General features: G+C 38.3%; 1 protein-coding gene and 1 long non-coding RNA gene across 8 annotated transcripts in view; one reads left to right on the forward strand and one right to left on the reverse strand.

Annotated features, from left to right (window-relative positions):
• Positions 1-22,119, reverse strand: part of TSGA13 (testis specific 13) — a 188,796-nt gene that overhangs the window by 23,297 nt on the left and 143,380 nt on the right. For 5 of the 7 annotated variants that reach the window (XM_061165816.1, XM_061165817.1, XM_061165814.1 and 2 more), the window contains one exon: positions 430-603. The exons of the other annotated variants lie outside the window; for them this stretch is intronic. In XM_061165816.1, the coding sequence (XP_061021799.1) occupies positions 430-452 (23 nt within the window). In that variant the 5' untranslated portion in view covers positions 453-603. The remainder of the gene's footprint in view (positions 1-429; positions 604-22,119) is intronic. 7 annotated transcript variants of the gene reach the window in all.
• LOC133072491 (uncharacterized) overlaps positions 1-22,119 on the forward strand; it is a 52,776-nt gene that overhangs the window by 3,965 nt on the left and 26,692 nt on the right. The window lies entirely within an intron of this gene.

Raw genomic sequence — 22,119 nt, forward strand, 5'->3', positions numbered from 1 at the left:
TGTTCAAGGCCAATTTAAGGCATAGATCAACCTGAAAATGCTCCTTCAACCCAGCAGTGTCCCTCTTTGACAGCCTGGTGCTTTCTTTTTGGTAAAGCTACTCTAGTTGCTGCATGAAACACAGCCCAAGATCTGATTATTGATCCGAGAACTGTCAATTAAAATGTTGTATTTAAAAAAATTTTTTTTTCCTATTTTTTGACCATGCCACGTAGCATGCAGGATCTTAGTTCCCTGATTAGGGATAAAACTCGTGCTCCCTGCAGTGGAAGCACAGAGTTTTAACCACTGGATCACCAAAGAGGTCTCTAAAATGTTGTTAATTGAGCATCTACTCTGTGACTAGTACTATTCAAAGTGATATGGGCTACAAAATAAGTCTGTATTAGAAGGTAGTTATAACTTAGTTGGGCAAACAAGACTACACACTTGATCTGTGTCTTTTGGCCCATTGCTGTTCACTGCTAAGTGGGCCAGCTGAGGCAAGTAGTCACCGAGAGGCCAAACTCCGTGCCTCTAAATCGTCCACGTTCTGCAGGGGTTCAGTTCAATGCAAACATTCTCTTCTTAGCACATTCTATGTGCTCAGCCCCATTCTTGATCCTGGATGGGAAACAAGAGGAGACAGCAGTGCCCTTGTGAGTGCAGAAAATGCATGAGATGTGATGATCCTTGCCCTCAAGAACTTAACTTTAGTTGGTAAATGCAGGGAGGGAAGAGGAAGTGATTGTTACATGTGAAAAAATAATGACAACTACATGCTAACATATTAGGTAAATCAATTTATTTCTTGGGGCCTCAATTTCCTCATCTGTGAAAAATGGAGTTGACAAAATGATTTAAAGGTAACATTCCAACTCCATGATAGTGGTGAAATTTACCTACATAAAGACCTTAAAAAAAATTCCTGTGTCAGTTGTGGGTGAAATTTGGAGGAGTAGCCATTCTGTACTATATACCTCCCCTCTCAATATGATATTTTTCCAGTTATTAGGCCTGACTGGAAGGTTATTTTGGTTTTGTTTTGGTTTTTTTTTTTTTTTTTTTGCTATTATTGTTTGAAGTAACAACATATAAAAGTGGAGAGGTAGAATGAGGTCAAATTAAGGAGACCCAGACAATTAAATTGGAGAAGGAAATGGCAACCCACTCCAGTACTCTTGCCTGGAAAATCCCATGGATGGAGGAGTCTGATGGGCTACTGTCCAAAGGGTCGCAAAGAGTTGGACACGACTGAGTGGCTTCACTTCCTTCTGACAATTAAGTACAGGTTTCAGTTCAGTTCAGTTCAGTCGCTTAGTCGTATCTGACTCTGCAGTAAGGCCTATTAGCCCAAGCGCCAATTAAGCTTATGAGTTTGGAGGAAAGATCATATTAGTAATAATAGTGTCCATAGGTGATTGTTTGCAGTTTGTGTAGACATAAACACTAAATGTACTGTCCAGTGATAACTAAACTGAGCTAAACTCTGCAAATCCCCTTTAAGGGAAACAGACTAGTAAGCTTTTCATCCTTTTCTCATGTCTAATTTTTCTGGAATTGTGGGTCTAGCTCATGTTTAGATTGAAACTAAAATAAATAGAAGCCAGCAAATGGGGGTGGGGTGGGGGGGGGTGCAAGGCTTCTGCTGCTTGTCTGCAACCCAGGGTGGGGAAAAACATCACACAAACACAAACACTTCATCTAAAATAAGAATAGAAAGATCTAGTGTACAGTACCTTGAAGGACATAGGGAAATCTTAGTTCGGGGGGAAGGGGGAATTCCTTGACCTGGAAACTGTCCATTTTCAAAATATTCTAGAGGAGACACAGGGTGTTTGTGATGAAAAAGCAGTCTAGAATGCTGAGATGTTCTATGTTGGAGTCAGAGAATGGAAAGCGCAGAGATTTTAAACAAAATCTGCTACAATCTGCTCCAACTTGTTTTTCTAACCTATGACTCCCCAACATACCACATACTGATTTTTTCCACTATTATCTTTAGAAAAATTTTATTGAAGTGTATATATATATATATATATATATATATATATATATATATATATATTCTTTTCCATTTTGGAGGATATTGAATATAGTTCCCTGTGCAATACAGTAAGGATGTATTTTCACTGTATCTTAATCAGCCTCTGCCTAGCCAATGGTTTTAGCCTATCCCTCAAACACATTTATAAAGTAAGCATTTATTTCTCTTATTCTCCAAACTCCAAACTCTCTTCCCAACCTCTTCAATCCATTTGAGTCTTCCTCTTTCTTTATGCTACTTCTCAGACCTTTCATCTTGGGAGAAGACTTTTCACATCAATCCAATCTCACACTCTAGCCTGCAGGTTCTGTTTTTCTCGAGCTGCAATTACATAATAAATTGTTGCTCTGCGTGTGCTTTTCTTATATGTAGGGTGTTTGCCTCCTAGGCAGTAAGCTCTGCTTTATATCAGGCATTCAAAATCAGTTTTATTATATCAATATATTTATCAAACATCTGTGACCTGTTAGGCACCATCCTAGGTAATGGAAACCAAATATAAATTAGATGTAGTCTTCAACCTCAAGGAGCTCATTTTTTAACCAAGAAGAAGACAAGGAGAGAGCTGAGTGTAACATTGCAGTGTGTATGTTAGAGATAAATTCAGGATGCTAGTGGAGTAGAGGGGAAGAGGACTTAACCTGGATAATAAGAGACAGGAAGAGGTTTGGAACTAATCTCTAAACTGAGTCTGGAAAGATGAATGTATTGACCAGGTGAAAAGAAGAGAGGGAGGATGAGGGAGGAACACACACAAAAACATGAACATAGGACAAGGCATGACTTATTTAGGAGCATTGCCAGTAACCGCAGTATGCCTGGAAGATAAGATTTCGTGAAAAGGTAGCAAGAGATGAGACTGGAGAGAAAGCCAGGATCCAAATCCTAGAGTGAAGTCTTTAGAAGAAACTTACAGGTTATTTTCTGAATAATGAAGCACTATGGAGGGATGTTAAGTAGCGATACTTTGAACAAGATATATTTTCAAAATATGAAAGTGATGGTGGTGTGAACTATAGATTGGAAAGATGACGAGGACTTTGAGAAGGCTATGACAGTACTGAGGAAGGGTTGAGAAGTTATAAGAGTCTATAGTAGTCACAAACTTGTGCCACTCACCCCTAACCCTGGATGACTTACTCAAAGATGGCCAACCAGATTTTCTCTACTAGGAATCTGAAAGTTTGATAAAGACAGAGAGATGAAAGATGATTGCAGCTGAGTTACCCAATGCCGTGTCACAGACAGAAAGTCTGAGCTCCACCTGCCAAGGCCCCTAGAGATGCCCCAGATCTACGCTTCCTGAAGTAGGGTTATTCAGTTCTCCCTTCAACTCTGTCAGCCTTTCCAATGTCTTTTCAAATAAATTCCTTGTTTTGCTTAATCAGTTCATTTCTGTTGCTTGAAACTAACAAGAAAACCCTGAACTTATATAGGTTCTAAAGGTAGTAGCAGGATTGAAGGCAGAAGGAGAAATGGATGGTAGAGGACAAGATGGTTGGATGGCATCACTGACTCTATGGACATGAGTTTGAGCAAACTCTGGGAGTTGGTGCTGGACAGGAAAGCCTGGCATGCTGCAGTCCATGGGGTCGCAGAGTTGGACACGACTGAAAGCTGGTAGCAGTGAAGAAGGATAAAAAAAGATCTGAAATACGTGAGAAAGGTGGCATCGCTAGGACTTGGTAACCAGTTGGATCCATGCTCTCATGAATGTTATAGTCACATGGCTAGCCTGAGTGATGTAGGTGTAAGTTACCAAAATGTAGAATAAAGGAAATGGAGTCAGTTTGGGGGATACATGATGAATTTTGGTTTTGGTCAATTGAGTATGAGGTGCAGGTGGGGACAGTGTCTAGTAAATGGCTTAAGATATGGGTCTGGGGCTCAAAAGAGAGGTTTGGGAAAGAATTACACATTTGGGGATCAGCCTCAAGTACATGTGCTAGTTGAAGATATTGGAGTAGATAAACTCAAGAGGAGAATGGTGGGCTGAAATGACACTTAGGCATAGGACAGAGCCTCAGACCGAGCAAACACCAAAGGAGAAGCATGACAAGTGGATGGAGTTTAAAAACAAAAACAAAAAGCCTGAACAGGAGTGATTTGCCAACCAGAGGCTGGAGAACCAGGAGAAAGGAGCACCAGAAATCAGGGGAAGAGATGAGAAAAGAGAGAAGAGATTCTACCTTAAAGTACCTAAACTGCAACTTCTGAAGGTACAGAAAAAGATTAAGAACTCATGAAAAGTATCAAAGCTTAATAAACAAGCCCATGCGACCAATTACAAGGCAGATCAGTCAGATCGGAAAAGCCTACTAAACTTGAATTCACAGCAAAGCCAGGATGTCCTTGAACGGAGACCATCTGAGAGAAGATAATGTGAGTGCATCACACACTCCCCACTGACTATCTTCTTTCCAAACACAGGGACTGTGTCCACCAAAACTCAAGTCAGTCATCCCTTTGATTACCCCTTGGCTGCTGCTCTCTGATGAGAACTAAGAATGGTTCCTCCTCAGCCTTCCTGCCTCCACAGCTTTCCACGTCTAGACAGAGACCTCACAGTCCCGGTAAATGCTGGGTGGTGAGGATGGGGCGCCTGGGGGTGGCAAAGTGCATTATGGGAGATGTCACCTCAGTACAAAGAGGTTTAGGTGAGGGCACCAGGCAGGAAGAACTCTCTGTGGAACCACTTTCTTCCTCTCTTTCTATTTCTAACTGCTTATAAGGGACTTCTCTGGCAGTCTAGTAGTTAAGATTCTGCTCTTCCACTGCAGGGGGCACAGGTATGGTCCCTAGCTGGGGAACCAAGATCCCACATGTCTCGCAGCATGGCCAAAAATAAAATAATAAAACAACTGTTTATAAAACAGAAACTTCTATGCTTTTAAAAGTATTATCATGGCAACACCACCCCCCTCCTTTTCTGCAAAGAAAAAGTAGTGGCATATAGTGCAGAGCAAGGATAGTATCTCAATTTTGGCTCTTGCTTTCTCAAACAGCCTGCCAGCAACAGGTGGTAAGTTACCTGGGGACTAGAGGGATGTATTAAAAAGCCAAATTTATATTCAGGTCCCAACCACAGACTCCAAATTAGCCTCCAGCCAAAACAGATACTTGAACTTACTTGATTCTTGCATTCCCCCGCCCCGCCACCCACCATTGCTTTAGAACCTGTGAGGGGAGGAGATATGTTTGGTACCTCAAATACTTCAACATGCTGGCTTCTGTGAATGCTGAGGCTGAGTTTGAACTTTCTATATCAGTTCAAATACTAGTGAACAAGGAAATAGGGGTTTGAAGAAATTATCCCCATAGCAAAGCAAAAATGAAAGCCTGCTAGAAGCTGGAGCCTGGAAAGAAAGCCTTGCTTAGCAACCTGCCTTCCATTCGTGGGCAGAGTGGGAGCAGGGTTGAAACATTCATTCATGTCATCTGTTGATCAATACCAAATCTGAACAGAATTAGCATTATTCAGTGATGAATGAATGGAAAATGACTTTCAGAGTTAATTCTATGAGGAGGAGAATGTAGCAGGAGGAGGAGAGGAATGTGATAGTCATTATGGAATAAATACAGATCTAAAAAAGACTGCCAGAGACACATGCATGAGACACATGAATGTGAGCAGGAGACTGGGAACCTGAGAAATTAGAGGCCATGAGATTTGTTTGTAGGTCTGTCTATTTAAAATATGGGGATATCTACTCACAAGACAGAGTGGAAGCTTTTTTTTTTTTTTACACAAAGCTTTCACTTAATTTAGCATTGACGTGTCAGGGATATGGGCACAAAAGGAGAAACAAAAGGGGAAATTTTTTCTTTAAATATGCAAGATGGACAGTATGGGACAGAAGGTGGTCCCAGGAAAAATCTTGGGAATAGAGCTGCCCGCCATGGCAAGTTTCTAAATGTTTTGATGGGATGCTATTTGGAGAGGCAGAACACATGCTTTCCCACTCATGGCACCTTCCCAACCCCACTGACACATTTCATTTCGTCTCTTTAGGGCGCTTCTCCTGATCTATTTCAATGGCACCAGAAAACAAGGTTGCAGAGTCTTAGCTTGTCAGTCCAAACATCAAAGACCCAACTGTAAAATAGAACAGTTCAGGAAATAGATGTGATAAATTCAGATGCCTCTCTCCATGAGAGAAGAGTATTTGACAGTATTCTATAATTCTACCCTGATATGGGAGACATAGGGCTTCCCTGGTGGCTCAGACAGTAAAAAAAATCCCCTTGCAGTGCGGGAAATATATATTCGATCCCTGGGTCAGGAAGATTCCCTGGAGAAGGAAATGGTATCCCACTCCAATATTCTTGCCTGGAGAATTCCATGGACAGAGAAGCCTGGCAGGCTATCGACCATGAGGTCACAAAGAATTGGACATGACTGAGCAACTAACACACACACACACACACACACACACACACTCACCATGGGAGACAGAGTATCACAATTGAGTCAAGACTGAGTTCACCTACAAAAGGTAGACTCTTGGTAATTAGCACTGGTTTATTGGCATCTCAGAAGGCTGAAACTAAGAAACTTCCCCCCACACTCTTACTTCTTTATTTTCTTGATCCTTCCAGTTATTTCAAATAACACCAGACTTTTCATAGTGTAATAGCCAGCAACAGTGATATAGGGTGATACATAATCATGCCAAACTATATATATATATATATATATACATATATATATATATATATATATATATATATATATATACTTCCTGTACAGTACATTTTTCACACCAAACCATGTATTGAATTTCAGTACTGGCAAAAGCTTTAAAAAACAACAGTATTTTGTATCACAGACTTAGGGTGAGGGGGTTGGAAATGGGGAGGGAGTCTCTTCTTTTTCATATTCCCACATTGTTTTCCCTCAAGAAGGAAATGAAAATCACTGTTGAGGCTCTCTTTGTCTTTGGAGAGATCTTATACATTAAAGGATCACATAGCATTTCCCTCGTGGTCCAGTGGTAGAGAATCCGCCTGCCAAGGCAGGGGACACAGGTTTGGCCCCTGGCCTGGGAAGATCCATATGCTGCAGGGCAGCTAAGCCCGTGCACCATGACAACTGAGCCCACGCCCCCAAACTATGGAAGCTTGTGCACATGGCGCTGGCGCCCTGCAGCAAGAGAAGCCACTGCAGTGAGAGGCTGGTACACCACAACTGGAGACTAGCTCCCGCTCGCTGCAACTAGGGAAAGACTGCAGCAACAAAGACCCACGGCAGCCGAAATTATAAAATAAAGTAATCTTTTAAAAGATCACATAAATGGATTGGCTCACTCTTCTGTGTGGACTCTGGCCCTCCATTCTCCTTGCTCCCCTTTTCTCCATGTGGCAGGCCAATCCAGAAATCTGAACTTGAGTTCAGATAGGTGGAAGAGGCCCCTTGGACTTGGCTTTCTCTCACCAATTTAGATATTAATATATGGTATTTGTTGCCACAATTTGCTTTTCATCACTTTATTCAGCAAGGGCTATAGGCCAAGACTTCAAACTAAAAAGTCTCAAGACTCATATTTATTTGTCCAGTCATTCAGCAAATATTTATCAAGCACCTGCTATGTGCCAGGGCCTCATCTAGGTTTCAAGAATATGGTAGTAAACAAAACAGACAAAAATCCCTATTATCTTGGAGCTTACATTCTGGTTGGGGACCAGATGTAATAGCCGTTTACATCTGCTCTTGGATGCTAACAGGCATTTCAGACTGACAAGTTCAAAATAATCCTCAATCCTCCTTCCCTGTCATTCCTCCCTTAGTCTTTTTTTTTTTAATTTATATTTTTATTGAAGGATAATTGCTTTACAGAATTTTGTTGTTTTCTGTCAAACCTCAACATGAATCAGCTATAGGTATACATATATCCCCTCCCTTTTGAACCTCCCTCCCACCTCCCTCCCCATCCCACTCCTCTATGTTGATACAGAGCCCCTGTTTGAGTTTCCTAAGCCACACAGAAAGTTCCCGTTGGCTATCTATTTTACATATGGTAATGTAAGTTTCCAAGTTACTCTTTTCATACATCTCACCCTCTCCTCCCCTCTCCCCATGTCCATGAGTCTATTCTCTATGTTTCTCTATTGCTGCCCTATAAATAAATTCTTCAGTATCATTTTTCTAGATTCTATATATGTGTGTTAAAATATGATATTTATCTTTCTCTTTCTGACTCACTTCACTCTGTATAATAGCTTCTATGTTCATCCACCTCATCAGAACTGACTCTAATGTGTTCTTTTTTATGGCTGAGTAATATTCCATTGTGTATATGTACCACAACTTCTTTATCCATTCATCTGTTGATGGACATCTACATTGCTTCCATGTTCTAGCTTTGGAAATAGTGCTGCAATGAACAATGGGGTTTCCTCACGGTATATGCCTAGGAGTGGGATTGCTGGGTCATATGGTGGTTTTATTCCTAGTTTTTTAAGAAATCGCCATACCATCTTCCATAGTGGCTGTATCAATTTACATTCCCACCAACAGTGCAAGAGTGTTCCCTTTTCTCCACACCCTCTCCAGCATTTATTGTTTGTAGACTTTTTGATGATGGCCATTCTGACTGTTGTGAGGTGATATCTCATTGTGGTTTTGATTTGCATTTCTTTAATAATGAGCAATGTTGAGCATCTTTTCATGAGTTTGTTAGCCATCTGTATGTCTTCTTTGGAGAAATGTCTTTTAGGTCTTTCCCCCACTTTTTGATTGTGTTGTTTGCTTTTCTGGCATTGAATTGTATGAGCTGCTTGTATATTTTGGAAATTAATCCTGTGTCAGTTTTTTCATTTGCTATTATTTTCTCCCATTCTGAGGGTTGTCTTTTCACCTTGCTTATAGTTTCCTTTTTCTGTGCAAAAGCATTTAAGTTTAATCAGGTCCCACTTGTTTACTTTTGTTTTTATTTCCATTACTCTAGGAGGTGGGTCATAGGGGCTCTTGCTTTGATTTATGTCATCGAATGTTCTGCCTATGTTTTTCTCTAAGAGTTTTATAGTTTCTGGTCTTACATTTAGGTCTTTAATCCATTTTGAGTTTATCTTTGTGTATGGTGTTAGGAAGTGTTCTAATTTCATTCTTTAACATGTAGCTGTCCAATTTTCCCAGCACCATTTATTGAAAAAGCTGTCTTTGCCCCTTTGTATATTCTTGCCTTATCTTGGTCAAAAATAAGGTATCCATAGGTGCATGGGTTTATTTCTGGGCTTTCTATCTTGTTCCATTGGTCTGTATTTCTGTTTTTGTGCCAGTGCCATACTGTCTCAATGACTGTAGCTTTGTAGTATAAGCTGAAGTCAGGAAGCTTGATTCCTCCAGCTCCATTCTTTTTTCTTGAGACTGCTTTGGCTATTCAGGGTTTTTTGTGTTTCCATATGAATTGTGAAATTTTTTGTTCTAGTTCTGTGAAAAATGCCATTGGTAATTTGATAGGGATTGCATTGAATCTGTAGATTGCATTTGGTAGTATAGACATTTTCACAGTATTGATTCTTCCTACCCAGGAACATGGAATATCTCTCCATCTGTTCATGTCAACTTTGATTTCTTTCATCAGTGTCTTATAATTTTCTGTGTACAGTTCTTTTGTCTCCTTAGGTAAGTTTATTCCTAGATATTTAATTCTTTTTGTTGCAATGGTGAATGGGATTGATTCCTTTTCTCTTTCTGATTTTTCATTGTTAGTATATAGAAATGTAAGTAATTTCTGTGTATTGATTTTGTATCCTACAACTTTGCTAAATTCACTGATTAGCTCTAGTAATTTTCTGATACTATATTTAGGATTTTCTAGGTACAGTATCATGTCATCTGCAAACCATGATGGCTTTACTTCTTTTCCAATCTGTATTCCTTTTATTTCTTTTTCTTCTCTGATTGCTGTAGCTAGGACTTCCAGAACTATATTGAATAATAGTGGTGAAATTGGATACCCTTGTCTTGTTCCTGATCTTAGGGGTAATGCTTTCAGTTTTTCACCATTGAGAATAATGTTTGCCATAGGCTTATCATACATGGACTTTACTATATTGAGGTAGGTTCCTTCTATGCTCATTTTTTGGAAGAGTTTTAATCATAAATGGGTGCTGAATTTTGTCAAAGGCTTTTTCTACATCTATTGAGATTATCATATGGCTTTTATCTTTCAATTTGTTAATATAGTGTATCACATTGATTGATTTGTGTATATTGAGGAATCCTTGCATTCCTGGAATAAACTCAACTTAATCATGGTGTATGAGCTTTTTGATGTGTTGCTGAATTCTAAAATTTGCTAAACTTTTGTTGAGGATTTTTTAAATCTATGTTTATTAGTGATATTAGCCCATAATTTCCTTTTTTCTATTGTCTTTGTCTGGTTTTGGTATCAGAGTGATGATGGCCTCCCAGAATGAATTTGGAAATGTTCCTTCCTCTGCAGTTTTTTGAAAGAGTTTTAGAAGGATAGGCATTAGTTCTTCTCTAAATGCTTGATAGAATTCTCCTGTGAAGGCATCTGGTCCTGGGATTTTGTTTTTTGGGAGATTTTTTTTTATCACAGCTTAAATTTCAGTGCTTGTAATTAGGTTGTTCATAATTTCTATTTCTTCCTGGTTCTGTCTTGGAGAATTGAACTTTTCTAAGAATCTGTCCATTTCTTCCACGTTATCTATTTTATTGCCACGTAGTTGTTCATAATAGTCTCTTATAATCCTTTGTATTTCTGCATTGTCTGTTGTAACCTCTCCTTTTACATTTCTAATTTTGCTGATTTTATTCTTCTCTTTTTTTTCTTGATGAGTCTGGCTAAAGGGTTGTCAATTTTGTTTATCTTCTCAAAGAACCAACTTTTAGTTTTGTTAATCTTTACTATTGTTTCTTTCATTTATTTTTTATTTATTTCTGCTCAGATCTTTATGATTTCTTTACTTCTTATAATTTTAGGCTTTTGTTGTTGTTGTTCTTTTTCCAGTTATTTTAGGTGTAAAGTTAGGTTGTCTATTCAATGTTTTTCTTGTTTCTTGAGGTAGGACTGTATTGCTATAAACTTCCCTCTTAGGACTGCTTTGACTGCATCCCATGGGTTTTGAGTTGTCGTGTTTTCATTGTCATTTGTTTCTAGAAATTTTTGCTTTCCCTTTTGAATTCTTCAGTAACCTGTTGGTTATTTAGAAATGTCGTGTTTTCATTGTCATTTGTTTCTAGAAATTTTTGCTTTCCCTTTTGAATTCTTCAGTAACCTGTTGGTTATTTAGAAATGTTCAATCTCCATGTGTTTGTGTTTCTTAGTTTTTTTCTTGTAATTGATATCTAGTCTCATAGTGTTGTGGTCAGAGAAGATGCTATATATGATTTCAGTTTTCTTAAATTTACTGAGGTCTGATTTGTGACCCAAGATGTGGTCTACCCTGGAGAATGTTCCATGTGCACTTGAGAAAGAGTTGCATTCTTCTGCATCTGGATGGAATGTCCTGAACATATCAATGAGATCCATCTCATCTAATGTATCATTTAAGACTTGTGTTTCCTTATTAATTTTCTGTTTTGATGATCTGTCCATTGGTGTCAATGGGGTGTTAAAGTCTCCTACTATTATTGTGTTACTGTCAGTTTCTCCTTTTATGTCTGTTAGTGTTTGTCTTATGTATTGAGGTGCTCTTATGTTGAGTACATAGATATTTACAATTGTTATGTCTTCCTCTTGGATTGATCCCTTGATTATTATGTAGTGTCCTTCCTTATCTCTTGTAATCTTCTTTGTTTTAAGGTCTATTTGTTCTGATATGAGGATTGCTGCTCCTGCTTTCTTTTGCTTTCCGTTTGCATGGAATATAGTTTTCCATCCTCTTACTTCAGTCTATATGTGTCTTTAGGTCTGAAGTGGGTTTCTTGTATACAGCATATATATGGGTCTTGTTTTTGTATCCATTCAGCCAGTCTGTGTCTTTTGGTTGGAGCATTTAATCCATTTACATTTAAACTTATTATTGATATATATGTTCCTATTGCCATTTTCTTAATTGTTTGGGGTTGATTTTGTAGATCTTTTTTCTTCTGATGTATTTCTTGACTATGTAAGTCAGTTTAACATTTGTTGTAAAGCTAATTTGGTGGTATTGAATTCTCTTAACTTTTGCTTATCTAAAAACCTTTTTATAAAAAAAAATAAAAAAAATAAAAATCCTCTTATTTCTCTATTAATTTTGAATGAGATCCTTGCCAGATACAGCAATCTTGGTTGTAGATTTTTCCTTTTCAGTACTTTAAATATATCCTGCCATTCCCTTCTGGCCTGCAGAGCCTCTGCTGAAAGAGCGGCTGTTAAGAGTATGGGGTTTCCCTTGTATGTTACTTGTTGCTCCTCCCTTGCTGCTTTTAATATTCTTTCTTTGTGTTTAGCCTTTATTAGTTTGATTAGTATGTGTCTTGGCATGTTTCTCCTTTGGTTTATCCTGTATGGGACTCTTTGTGCCTCTTGGATTTGACTGACTTTTCCTTTTCCATGTTGGGGAAATGTTCAACTATAATCTCTTCAGAAATTTTCTCAAACCCTTTCTTTTCCTCTTCTTCTTCTGGGATCCCTATTTGAACATTTGAATTCAAATGTTGGTGCATTTGATATTGTTCCAGAGGTCTCTGAGACTATCCTCAGTTCTTTTCATTCTTTCTACTTTATCTGCTCTTCAGAAGTTATTTTCACCATTTTATCTTCCAGCTCACTGATTCATTCTTCTGCTTCAGATATTCTGCTATTGATTCCTCCTAGAGTATTTTTAATTTCAGTAATTGTGTTGTTTGTCTAAGTTTATTCTTTAATTCTTCTAGGCTTTTGTTAATTGATTCTTGCATTTTCTCCATTTTGTTTTCAAGGTTTTTGATCATCTTTACTATTATTATTCTGAATTCTTTTTCAGGTAGGTTGCTTATTTCCTCTTCATTTATTTGGACTTCTGTGTTTCTAATTTGTTCCTTCATTTGTGTAGTATTTCTCTGCCTTTTCATTATTATTTTTTTTTTAACCTATTGTGTTTGAGGTCTCCTTTTCCAAGTCTTCAAGATTGAATTCTCTCTTCCTTTTGGTTTCTGTCCTCCTGAGGTTGATCCAGTGGTTTGTGTAAGCTTGTATAGGGTGAGATTTGTGCTGATTTTTTGTTTGGTTGGTTGGTTTTCCTCTGATGGGCAAGGCTGAGTGAGGTGGCAATCCTATCTGCTGATGATTGGGTTTGTATTTTTGTTTTGTTTCTTGTTTAGATGAGGCATCCTGCACAGGGTGCTGCTGGTGGTTGGGTGATGCCGGGTCTTGTATTCCAGTGGTTTCCTTTGTGTGAGTTCTCACTATTTGATACCACGTAGGGTTAGTTCTCTGGTAGTCTAGGGTCTTGGAGTCAGTGCTCCCACTCCAAAGGCTCAGGGCTGGATCTCAACTGCTGTCTCAGATTTGGGTCAGTTAGTCCACTTGCTTGTTGCTGACAGTCAAGCCAAACAGTGAATGAATTTTGCTGGATGGGAACATCCTTTTATCTCCTTAGTTTCTCTGCTCCTATTCATTTACTAGGCTGAGGCTTCTTAGAAAAGTATCATGCTGAAATTTCCGTCTCCTGAGCAGAGCATGCCCGGCACTCAGCTCCAGCCACATCCCAAGTGAAGCACTGTGGTCCACTGGCTGCAAGCAGAAAACTACTGCCAGGCTGGATTCGGGCTATTGCCCTTATTTCCCACCTGCCAGGCCCATCGTTGACTGGCAGCCTCGAATGCTGTCCTGGACCCCCTCCGTCTTTACCATCTCAGTGAATGACATTGCCATTCATTCTGTTGTTCAGGCAGAAAGCATCCTTGATTCCTCTTATTTCCTCAACTACACATCCACTCAATTCATCATCAAGAACTATTGATTCCATTATCCAAATGTATTCCAAATATGACTGCTTTTCAACCACCCTGGTCTAAGCGAAAGCTCCCTTTTACCATAGGCTGCCTAAACACAATTGCAGCTTTCTTTGTGATGAAACTTCTTTGCAGGAAAATGGGGGGTGAGGTGGGAGGCGAGGAAGTAATGTTAGGGAGTGAACAATGTATCAGTCAGAGATTAGATGCATATTGACAGTTGTTATCAGCTCTGTTTCCCTTAAGAAATCAGACACTTTTATCAGAAAGAATTCTAAGTGATCTTTCTTGACTTTTAATAAAGAATCTATGAACTATGGTCCAAGTATGCCATTTTCCTGGGTGCACAGTGGCCTTCTTCTTTTATGTCCTCATGAACACCTGGTTAAATCCAGAGACAGTGTAAAATGTGTAGAAGAAGGGGAAAGAAAGAAACAAAAGTATTTCTATAGATAGGTCTTTTTTTAATGAAAAAAAAAAAATCACAGACTTCTGCTCAAATCTTGTCAATACTTTCCTATCACATTCAAAATAAAATTCAGGGCTTTTCTGGTGGTCCAGTGGTTGAGAATCTGCCTTGCAATGCAGGGGACATGAGTTCAATCCCTGGTTAGGGAACTAAGATCCCAGATGCTGCGGAGCAACTAAGCCAGTGTGCCACAACCGCTCAGCCTGCATGCTACAACTAGAGTCTGTGGTCCACAACAAAAGACCCTGAGGGCTGCAACTAAGACCCAATGCAGCCAAATAAATTCCCATCTCCAAGGACTTATACTCACTCCATTCATTTTTCTGGGCAAGTGTCACCTCATAAGGCAGGTCTTCCTTCCAAATAGGTGCTCTCTTCCTCTGAAATTCTATCTCTTTATTGTGCTTTATTAGTCTTCAAAGTCCTTAGGTTTACCTGAATCTACATACTTTAAAATTTTTATCCATCTCCTTTAGGAGAACATACACTGTAATGTGGCATGGATTATGCATGCTTAGTTCACTACTATCTTCCCAGTGCCTGGAGCAGTAGTACTTGGTACAAAGTAGACACAAATATTTATATCAATAGGTTAAATGAGTAATTGAATGCCTAGTTGAAAAATCTCAAATAGGTAATGTGAGATTTGAGGCCTTATTTATAACTGCTATGCATTGTTGCCATGTTTCATTGTAGCCATGAAATTAAAAGACACTTGCTCCTTGGAAGAAAAGCTATGACAAACCTAGACAGCACATTAAAAAGCAGAGACATTGCTCTGCTGACAATGGTCTATATAGTCAAAGCAATGGTTTTCCCAGTAGTCATGTATGGATGTGAGAGTTGGACTGTAAAGAAAGCTGAGTGCTGAAGAACTGATACTTTTGAACTGTGGTGTTGGAGAAGACTCTTGAGAGGAGTCCCTTGGACTGCAAGGAGATCAAGCCAGTCTATCCTAAAGGAAATCAGTCCTGAATATTCACTGGAAGGACTGATGCTGATGCTGAAGCTGAAGCTCCAATACTTTGGCCAACTAATACGAAGAGCTGACTCACTGGAAAAGGCTCTAATGCTGGGAAAGATTGAAGGGAGGAGGAGAAGGAGATGACAGATGGTTGGATGGCATCACTGAGTCAAGGGACATGAGTTTGAGCAAGTTCAGGGAGATGGTGAAGGACAGGGAATGCTGCAGTCTGTGGGGTTGCAAACAGCTGGACATGAATCAGCGACTGAACAACAGTGCAGTGTTGGTGGTACAAAACAGCCGTCCTCAACTCTTCTTCCTTTTTATCTTGTTCTTAAAGAAGAAGTAGTTACAAGGAAAAATCATCATGGAACCAGAATCAAGGGTTTTATGTGGCTTATCCAAGCCTCTTTGAGGCATTTACCTCTCTACACACCTCTGCTCTGTGCTCTTAGTTTAGCTCTGATACGTCTGTTAGTTTTGAACTGGTCACATTTGTGACTACATAGGAGGATAGCCATGATTGGGCTTCCCTGGTGTCTCAGACAGTAAAGAATCTGCCTGCAATGTGAGAGACCTGGATTTGATCCCTGGGTCAGAAGGATCCCCTAGAGAAGGGAATGGCTACCCATTCCAGCATTCTTGCCTAGAAAACTGCAAGGACAGAGGAGTCTGGCGGGCTACAATCCATGAGGTCACAAAGAGTCAGACATGACTGAGCAACCTTCACATAGCCATGACTAGATGAAGAAGAAGAGGCCTGTTCTTACAAGAAGAATGAAACAACAGCATTGAATAGGCTGAGAGTTCACTATAGGGAGCCTGCATCTGCTATGCCTTTACTTTTGGAGACAGGCTGGTCCAGAAACAGTGGGAGATCAGCAGGCAGGGCCAACCCACTACGTGCTTCAAATGAAAAGAGAAGTATGGCTTGAAAATGTTAGTTTTAGATATGATAGAAGGCAAACTAGTGGTATATCGATGGATGAATGAAGAGAGATTGATACTCAGGGGAAGACATGAGATCTGAAATATCAAAACTAGTCTTATACAAAAGAAAACAAGAGTGTCTCTCTGATTTTGTAACTGTCACTGCTTTTACACTTGGGGACTAGGTTAGAAAAGGGCTGGGAGGGAAGTTTTTGATGGTAATAGGTTTGGGGAAATGACCGTGTTCTAGAGAGATTTCATGGAAGAGTAAAGGAATGACATCAGGGAGCAATTTAAAATTATACCCCAAGAGGGAGCCTGGATCCAGGAAATTATTGAAAGTCGCCCTCTGATGGTAACAAATAGGAAGTCCTTAGTGAGAATAACTGGGGAACTTTGATGACTCCTGGGAATAAAAATTTGGGGGAAAGAATAATTAGGAATCCATAAGCAGATACAGAGGATCTGGGGCTTTAGGGTCAGTTTAAATATAAGCCAAGGGGAAAAGATATTGATTTATATTTGAGAAAACCTATATAGCTAAATAGTTATCGGAAAGCTGATCAAATTAATATTTATTACATTATTACATGCATTTCAGGTATTCAAATTCATAATTTGGAATGTGAGTATAGCCTCTGAGTAGTGACTAAAGCAATGTTTGAACTTTATGTAATTGGACATGCAAGGAATCCAATCTATTTCCCCAGTACCTGCCCTCTCTACTCCTTATATGTCCAGAAATCTTTGAGTGGTTACCAATATGGTGGAGGTCAGAGCAAAGAATAGTCTTCCTTCTTTCTTATTGCGTAGTCTAAGGTAACTCTTCAACACATACAGACTCTAACTTTTACCTAAGCCTCTGTCTTCAGGGCAGAGACACTGTTTGATGGGATGCTAGAGTTGGCTAATAGATAACCCTTGGGGGATCTAGAAGATTCTATGTTGGTTTAGGAGCACTTTTGGAAATTCTCTTGGGAAGTTTCATGTGTGCATGCTAAGTTGCTTCAGTCGCGTCAGACTCTTCTTAGTCCTATGGACTGTAGCCTGCCAGGCTCCTCTGTCCATGAGGATTGTCCAGGCAAGAAAGTTGGAGTGGGTTGTCGCCCTCCTCCAGGGGACCTTCCTGACCCAGGGAACAAACCTGCATCTCTTGGGTCTCCTGCAGTGGCAGGTGGGTTTTTTTTTTTACCACCACTAATGCCACCTGGGAAGCCAGGGAGTTTCATAACTCCATTTATTAAAAAAACAACAACAACACATAAACATACAATATGAGATTAAAACATAACCTAATCAAAACCTCAATTAATATAGGGGAAAATATCCACATATAGAAGAGAAACACATTATCCAATTCAAAAACTGTTTGGTCCAGTACTTCAATTCACACAATTAAAACATTTAATAACACTACTTTTTGAATATTTGGTATATTAAATATGCTTGTATAGCTTTTTATGACTGAATGTCACTAGTCTAACAGGTGCCATAGGAAAAAATATGAAATCTAATTACAGTAAAGGGCTTACCAGCAAATTAGACACTAAAGAAGAAAATCTCAGTAAATCTGATAACTAACAAGAGAAATTATCCAAACTGAAGCATATGGAGAGCATATGAAATACATAAGAAAAATAAACAAAGTCACATGACCCAAACCTTTGCCTTCAGGGAAGAGACACTGCTAAACGGGATGCTGAATTCAGTTCAGTCGCTCAGTCATGTCTGACTCTTTGCGACCCCATGAATCGCAGCACACCAAGCCTCCCTGTCCATCACAAACTCCCGGAGTTTACTCAAACTCATGCCCATCGAGTCGGTGATGCCATCCAGCCATCTCATCCTCTGTCATCCCCTTCTCCTCCTGCCCCCAATCCCTCCCAGCATCAGGGTCTTTTCCAACGAGTCAACTCTTTGCATGAGGTGGCCAAAGTATTGGAGTTTCAGCTTCAACATCAGTCCTTCCAATGAACACTCAGGACTGATCTCCTTCAGGATGGACTGGTTGGATCTCCTTGCCGTTCAGGGGACTCTCAAGAGTCTTCTCCAACACCACAGTTCAAAAGCATCAATTTTTTTGGCGCTCAGCTTTCTTTATAGTCCAACTCTCACATCCATATATGACCACTGGAAAAACCATAGCCTTGACCAGACGGACCTTTGTTGGCAAAGGAATGTCTCTGCTTTTTAATATGCTATCTAGGTTGGTCATAACTTTCCTTCCAAGGAGTAAGTGTCTTTTAATTTCATGGCTGCAGTCACCATCTGCAGTGATTTTGGAGCCCAAAAAAATGAAGTCTGACACTGTTTCCACTGTCTCCCCATCTATTTCCCATGAGGTGATGGGACCAGATGAGTTGGCCAATAGATAACCCTTGGGGGATCTACCACAGTATCAAGTGGTCTAACTAATGTGTAATCAGAGGGCCTGGGAATTTGGGGGGGGGGGCAAATATTTTAAGACATGATAGCCAAAAGATTTCAAATTTGAAGAAAAATTTCAAGCAATGTGTTGAAGAAGCTTGGCAAACCTAAAGAAGAATAAACAAAAAGAAAATGACACTTGAGGCTCCTTGTGCTCAAATTTCTGAAAACCTGTAGTAAAGCAAAGGGGGAAAAGGGGACACAATTGTTTGGTCTGGGTTGAGGGTACATGCCATTCTAACAACTTTTTTTTTCCTCTAAGTTTTAAATTCTTTTTTTTTTTTAATTCTAAGCTTTACATTTTTCTTCTAATTTTTAAAAGTTTTTTTTTCTAAGTTTTAAAATTTTTTTTAAGTTTTAAATTCTATCAAAATGAATAGTTACCGAGAAAACAAGATATAACAAAAATACTGGTTGCTAGTAGGAAAAGTGGTAGGGAAGAATTCAGAGGTAAGCAGTCTTCCTTTTTAACTTCATCTGTTCAGGAAGATGATATATTTCTTAAGTTTGTAAGTGATGAAAGGGAAGAACCTACAACTAAGAATACTCTACCAAGCAAGACTCTCATTCAGATTTGACAGAGAAATCAAAATCTTTCCAGACAAGTAAAAGTTAAGAGAATTTAGCATCACCAAATTGGCTTTACAACAAATGCTAAAGGAACTTCTCTAGGCAGGAAGCACAAGAGAAGGAAAAGACCTACAGAAAATAAAGCCATTTTTAAAAACATTTAAAAAATTGGTAGGATCATATATATCAGTTAATATCTCAAATGTAAATGGATTAAATACACCAAACAAAAGACATAGACTGACTGGGTGGATGAAAACATGTGCATGTATGCATTTCCACTCATCACATCACTCTATTTAACCCCTCAAGTTGTATGTAATTATTTTATATTGTTAGGCTAATCATGTTTCCATTATGGCTTACAATTGTAATTACCTTTAGACCATAAAATTTTTGCACCTTGTTTTATGTCCCTGGATATGTTCCAGTGTCTCCTAGTTTAGAGTCTATGGGAATTTGAATAGAATTTGTATCCTACTGTTGTGTGAAAAGTGTGTAAATCTTAATTATGTTGAATTGGTTGAAGGTGCTTTTCATATCTACTACATCCTCTACTTTTCTGTATATTTATTCTATTAATTTTTGAGAGTTTGGTATTGAACCTCCAACTAAAAAATCTCTTAATTTAGCTACTTAAAAATATTGCAATATATAGTGAAACTGTATATAACTTTGTTCTGTATTTTCCAAGTCTCCTGTAAATGTGTTATAATACTTCCATAATTTAAAAATACAAAAGAGGAAAAAAATATTTTCCATCCTTATTTATCTAAGAAAAACTTACATTCATTTCATAAAACAACACAACTTAAAAATGTGTTTTATTTAAAAAATGTTTTATTATTTCTAAGGTGCTGTAATTTATTAATAATGGTCTCTTATTTTTTAATTGAAGTACAGTTTATTTATAATATTATATTAGTTTCAGCTATATAGGGTAATGATTTAGTATTTTTACAGATTATATTCCATTAAAAGCGGAGAATTTCCTGGCAGTCCAGTGGTTAGGACTCAGCGCTTTCACTGCCAGGGCCCATGTTAAATCCCTAGTGAGGGAACTATGATCCTGCAAGGGAACTAAAATCCTATGCATGGCATTGCCAAAAACAAAAAACTTCTTACAAGATAATGATTATAATTTCCTGTGCTATACAATATATCCTTGTAGTTTATCAATTTTATATGTAGTAGTTTGTATTTCTTAATGCCCTACCCCAAATTTGTCCCCCTCCCCTTTGATAACCATTAATTTGTTTTCTATTTTTCTGAATCTAATTTGCATATACATTCATTTGTATATTTTAGATTCCACTTACAAGTAATATCATAATATTTATCTTTCTTTCTCTGTTTTACTAAGCATAATAATCTCTAAGTTCATCTACATTGTTGCAAAGAATTTCATTCTTTTTCATAGTTGAGTATTAGTTCATTGTATGTATAAACCACATCTTCTTTATCTATTTATCTGTTGATGGACACTCAGGTTGTTGCTGTATCTTAACTATTGTAAATAGTGCTGCTATGAACACTAGGATGCATGTATCTTTTTGAATTAGTGTTTTCCCTTTTTTCTGGATATATACGCAGGAGTGGAATTGCTAGATCATATGGCAAATCTGATTTTAGTTTTTTGATGATTCTCCATAGTGGCTGTACCAATTTACACTCCCACCAACAGTTGTACCAGAGTTCCCTTTTCTCCACACCCTCTCCAACATTTCTTATTTGTAGACTTTTTGATGATAGTCATTCCAACAGATGTGAGGTGATGTCTCACTGTTGTTTTTATTTGTTATTTCTCTGTGATGTTGAGCATCTTTTCATGTGCCTGTTTGCCATCTCTATGCCTTCTTTGGAAAAATATCTATTCAGATATTCTGCCTATTTTTTGATTGGGCTGTTTGTTGATGTTGAATTATATCAGCTGTTTATATATTTTGGATATTAACCCCTCATCAGTCATGGCATTTGAAAATATTTTCTCCCATTTCATAAGTTGCCTTTTCATTTTGTCACTGGTTTCCTTTACTATGCAAAAGTTTTTATTGATAATTAAGTCCCATTTCTTTACTTGTGTTTTTATTTCTATTGCTTTAGGAGATTTACCCAAAAATATTGCTACAATTTATGTCAAAGAATGTTCTGCCTATATTCTCTTCTAAGAGTTTTATGGTTTCTGGTCTTCCACCTAGGTCTTTAATCCATTTTGAGTCCCTTTTTTGTGTATGGTGTTAGGAAATGCTCTAATCTCATTATTTTACATGTAGCTGTCCAGTTTCCCCAGCATCACTTATTGAAGATACTGCCCCATCTCCATTGTATATTCTTGCCTCCTTTGTTGTAGATTAGTCAACCATAAGTGTGTGGGTTTATTTCTGGGCTCTCTGTTCTATTCCATCGAGCTATGTGTCTGTTTTTGTGCCAGTTGCATGCTGTTTTGATTACTGCAGCCCTATAGTTTAGTCTGAAGCCTAGGAGGGTGATACCTCTAGCTTTGTTCTTTTTTTTTTTCTCAATATTACTTTGGTAGTTTTGGGTCTTTTGTGGTTCCAAATGAATTTTAAGATTATTTGTTCTAGTTCTGTGGAAAATATCATAAATATTATAAGGATTGTATTAAATTTGTAGATTGCTTTGGATAGTATGGCACTTTGTACAATATTAATTCTTCCAATCCAAGAGCATGGATACCTTCCCATTTCTTTGTATCATGTTCAATTTCTTTCATCAATGTTTTATAGTTTTCAGAGTACAGGTCTTTCACCTCCTTAGTTAACTTTAAAAATACGTGTCTTAAAGTTGTATAGTTTTTTCAATGAAGACATATAGATAGCCAA

This window comes from Dama dama, chromosome 18, assembly GCF_033118175.1.
Source record: "Dama dama isolate Ldn47 chromosome 18, ASM3311817v1, whole genome shotgun sequence".
Classification (NCBI taxonomy): domain Eukaryota; kingdom Metazoa; phylum Chordata; class Mammalia; order Artiodactyla; family Cervidae; genus Dama; species Dama dama.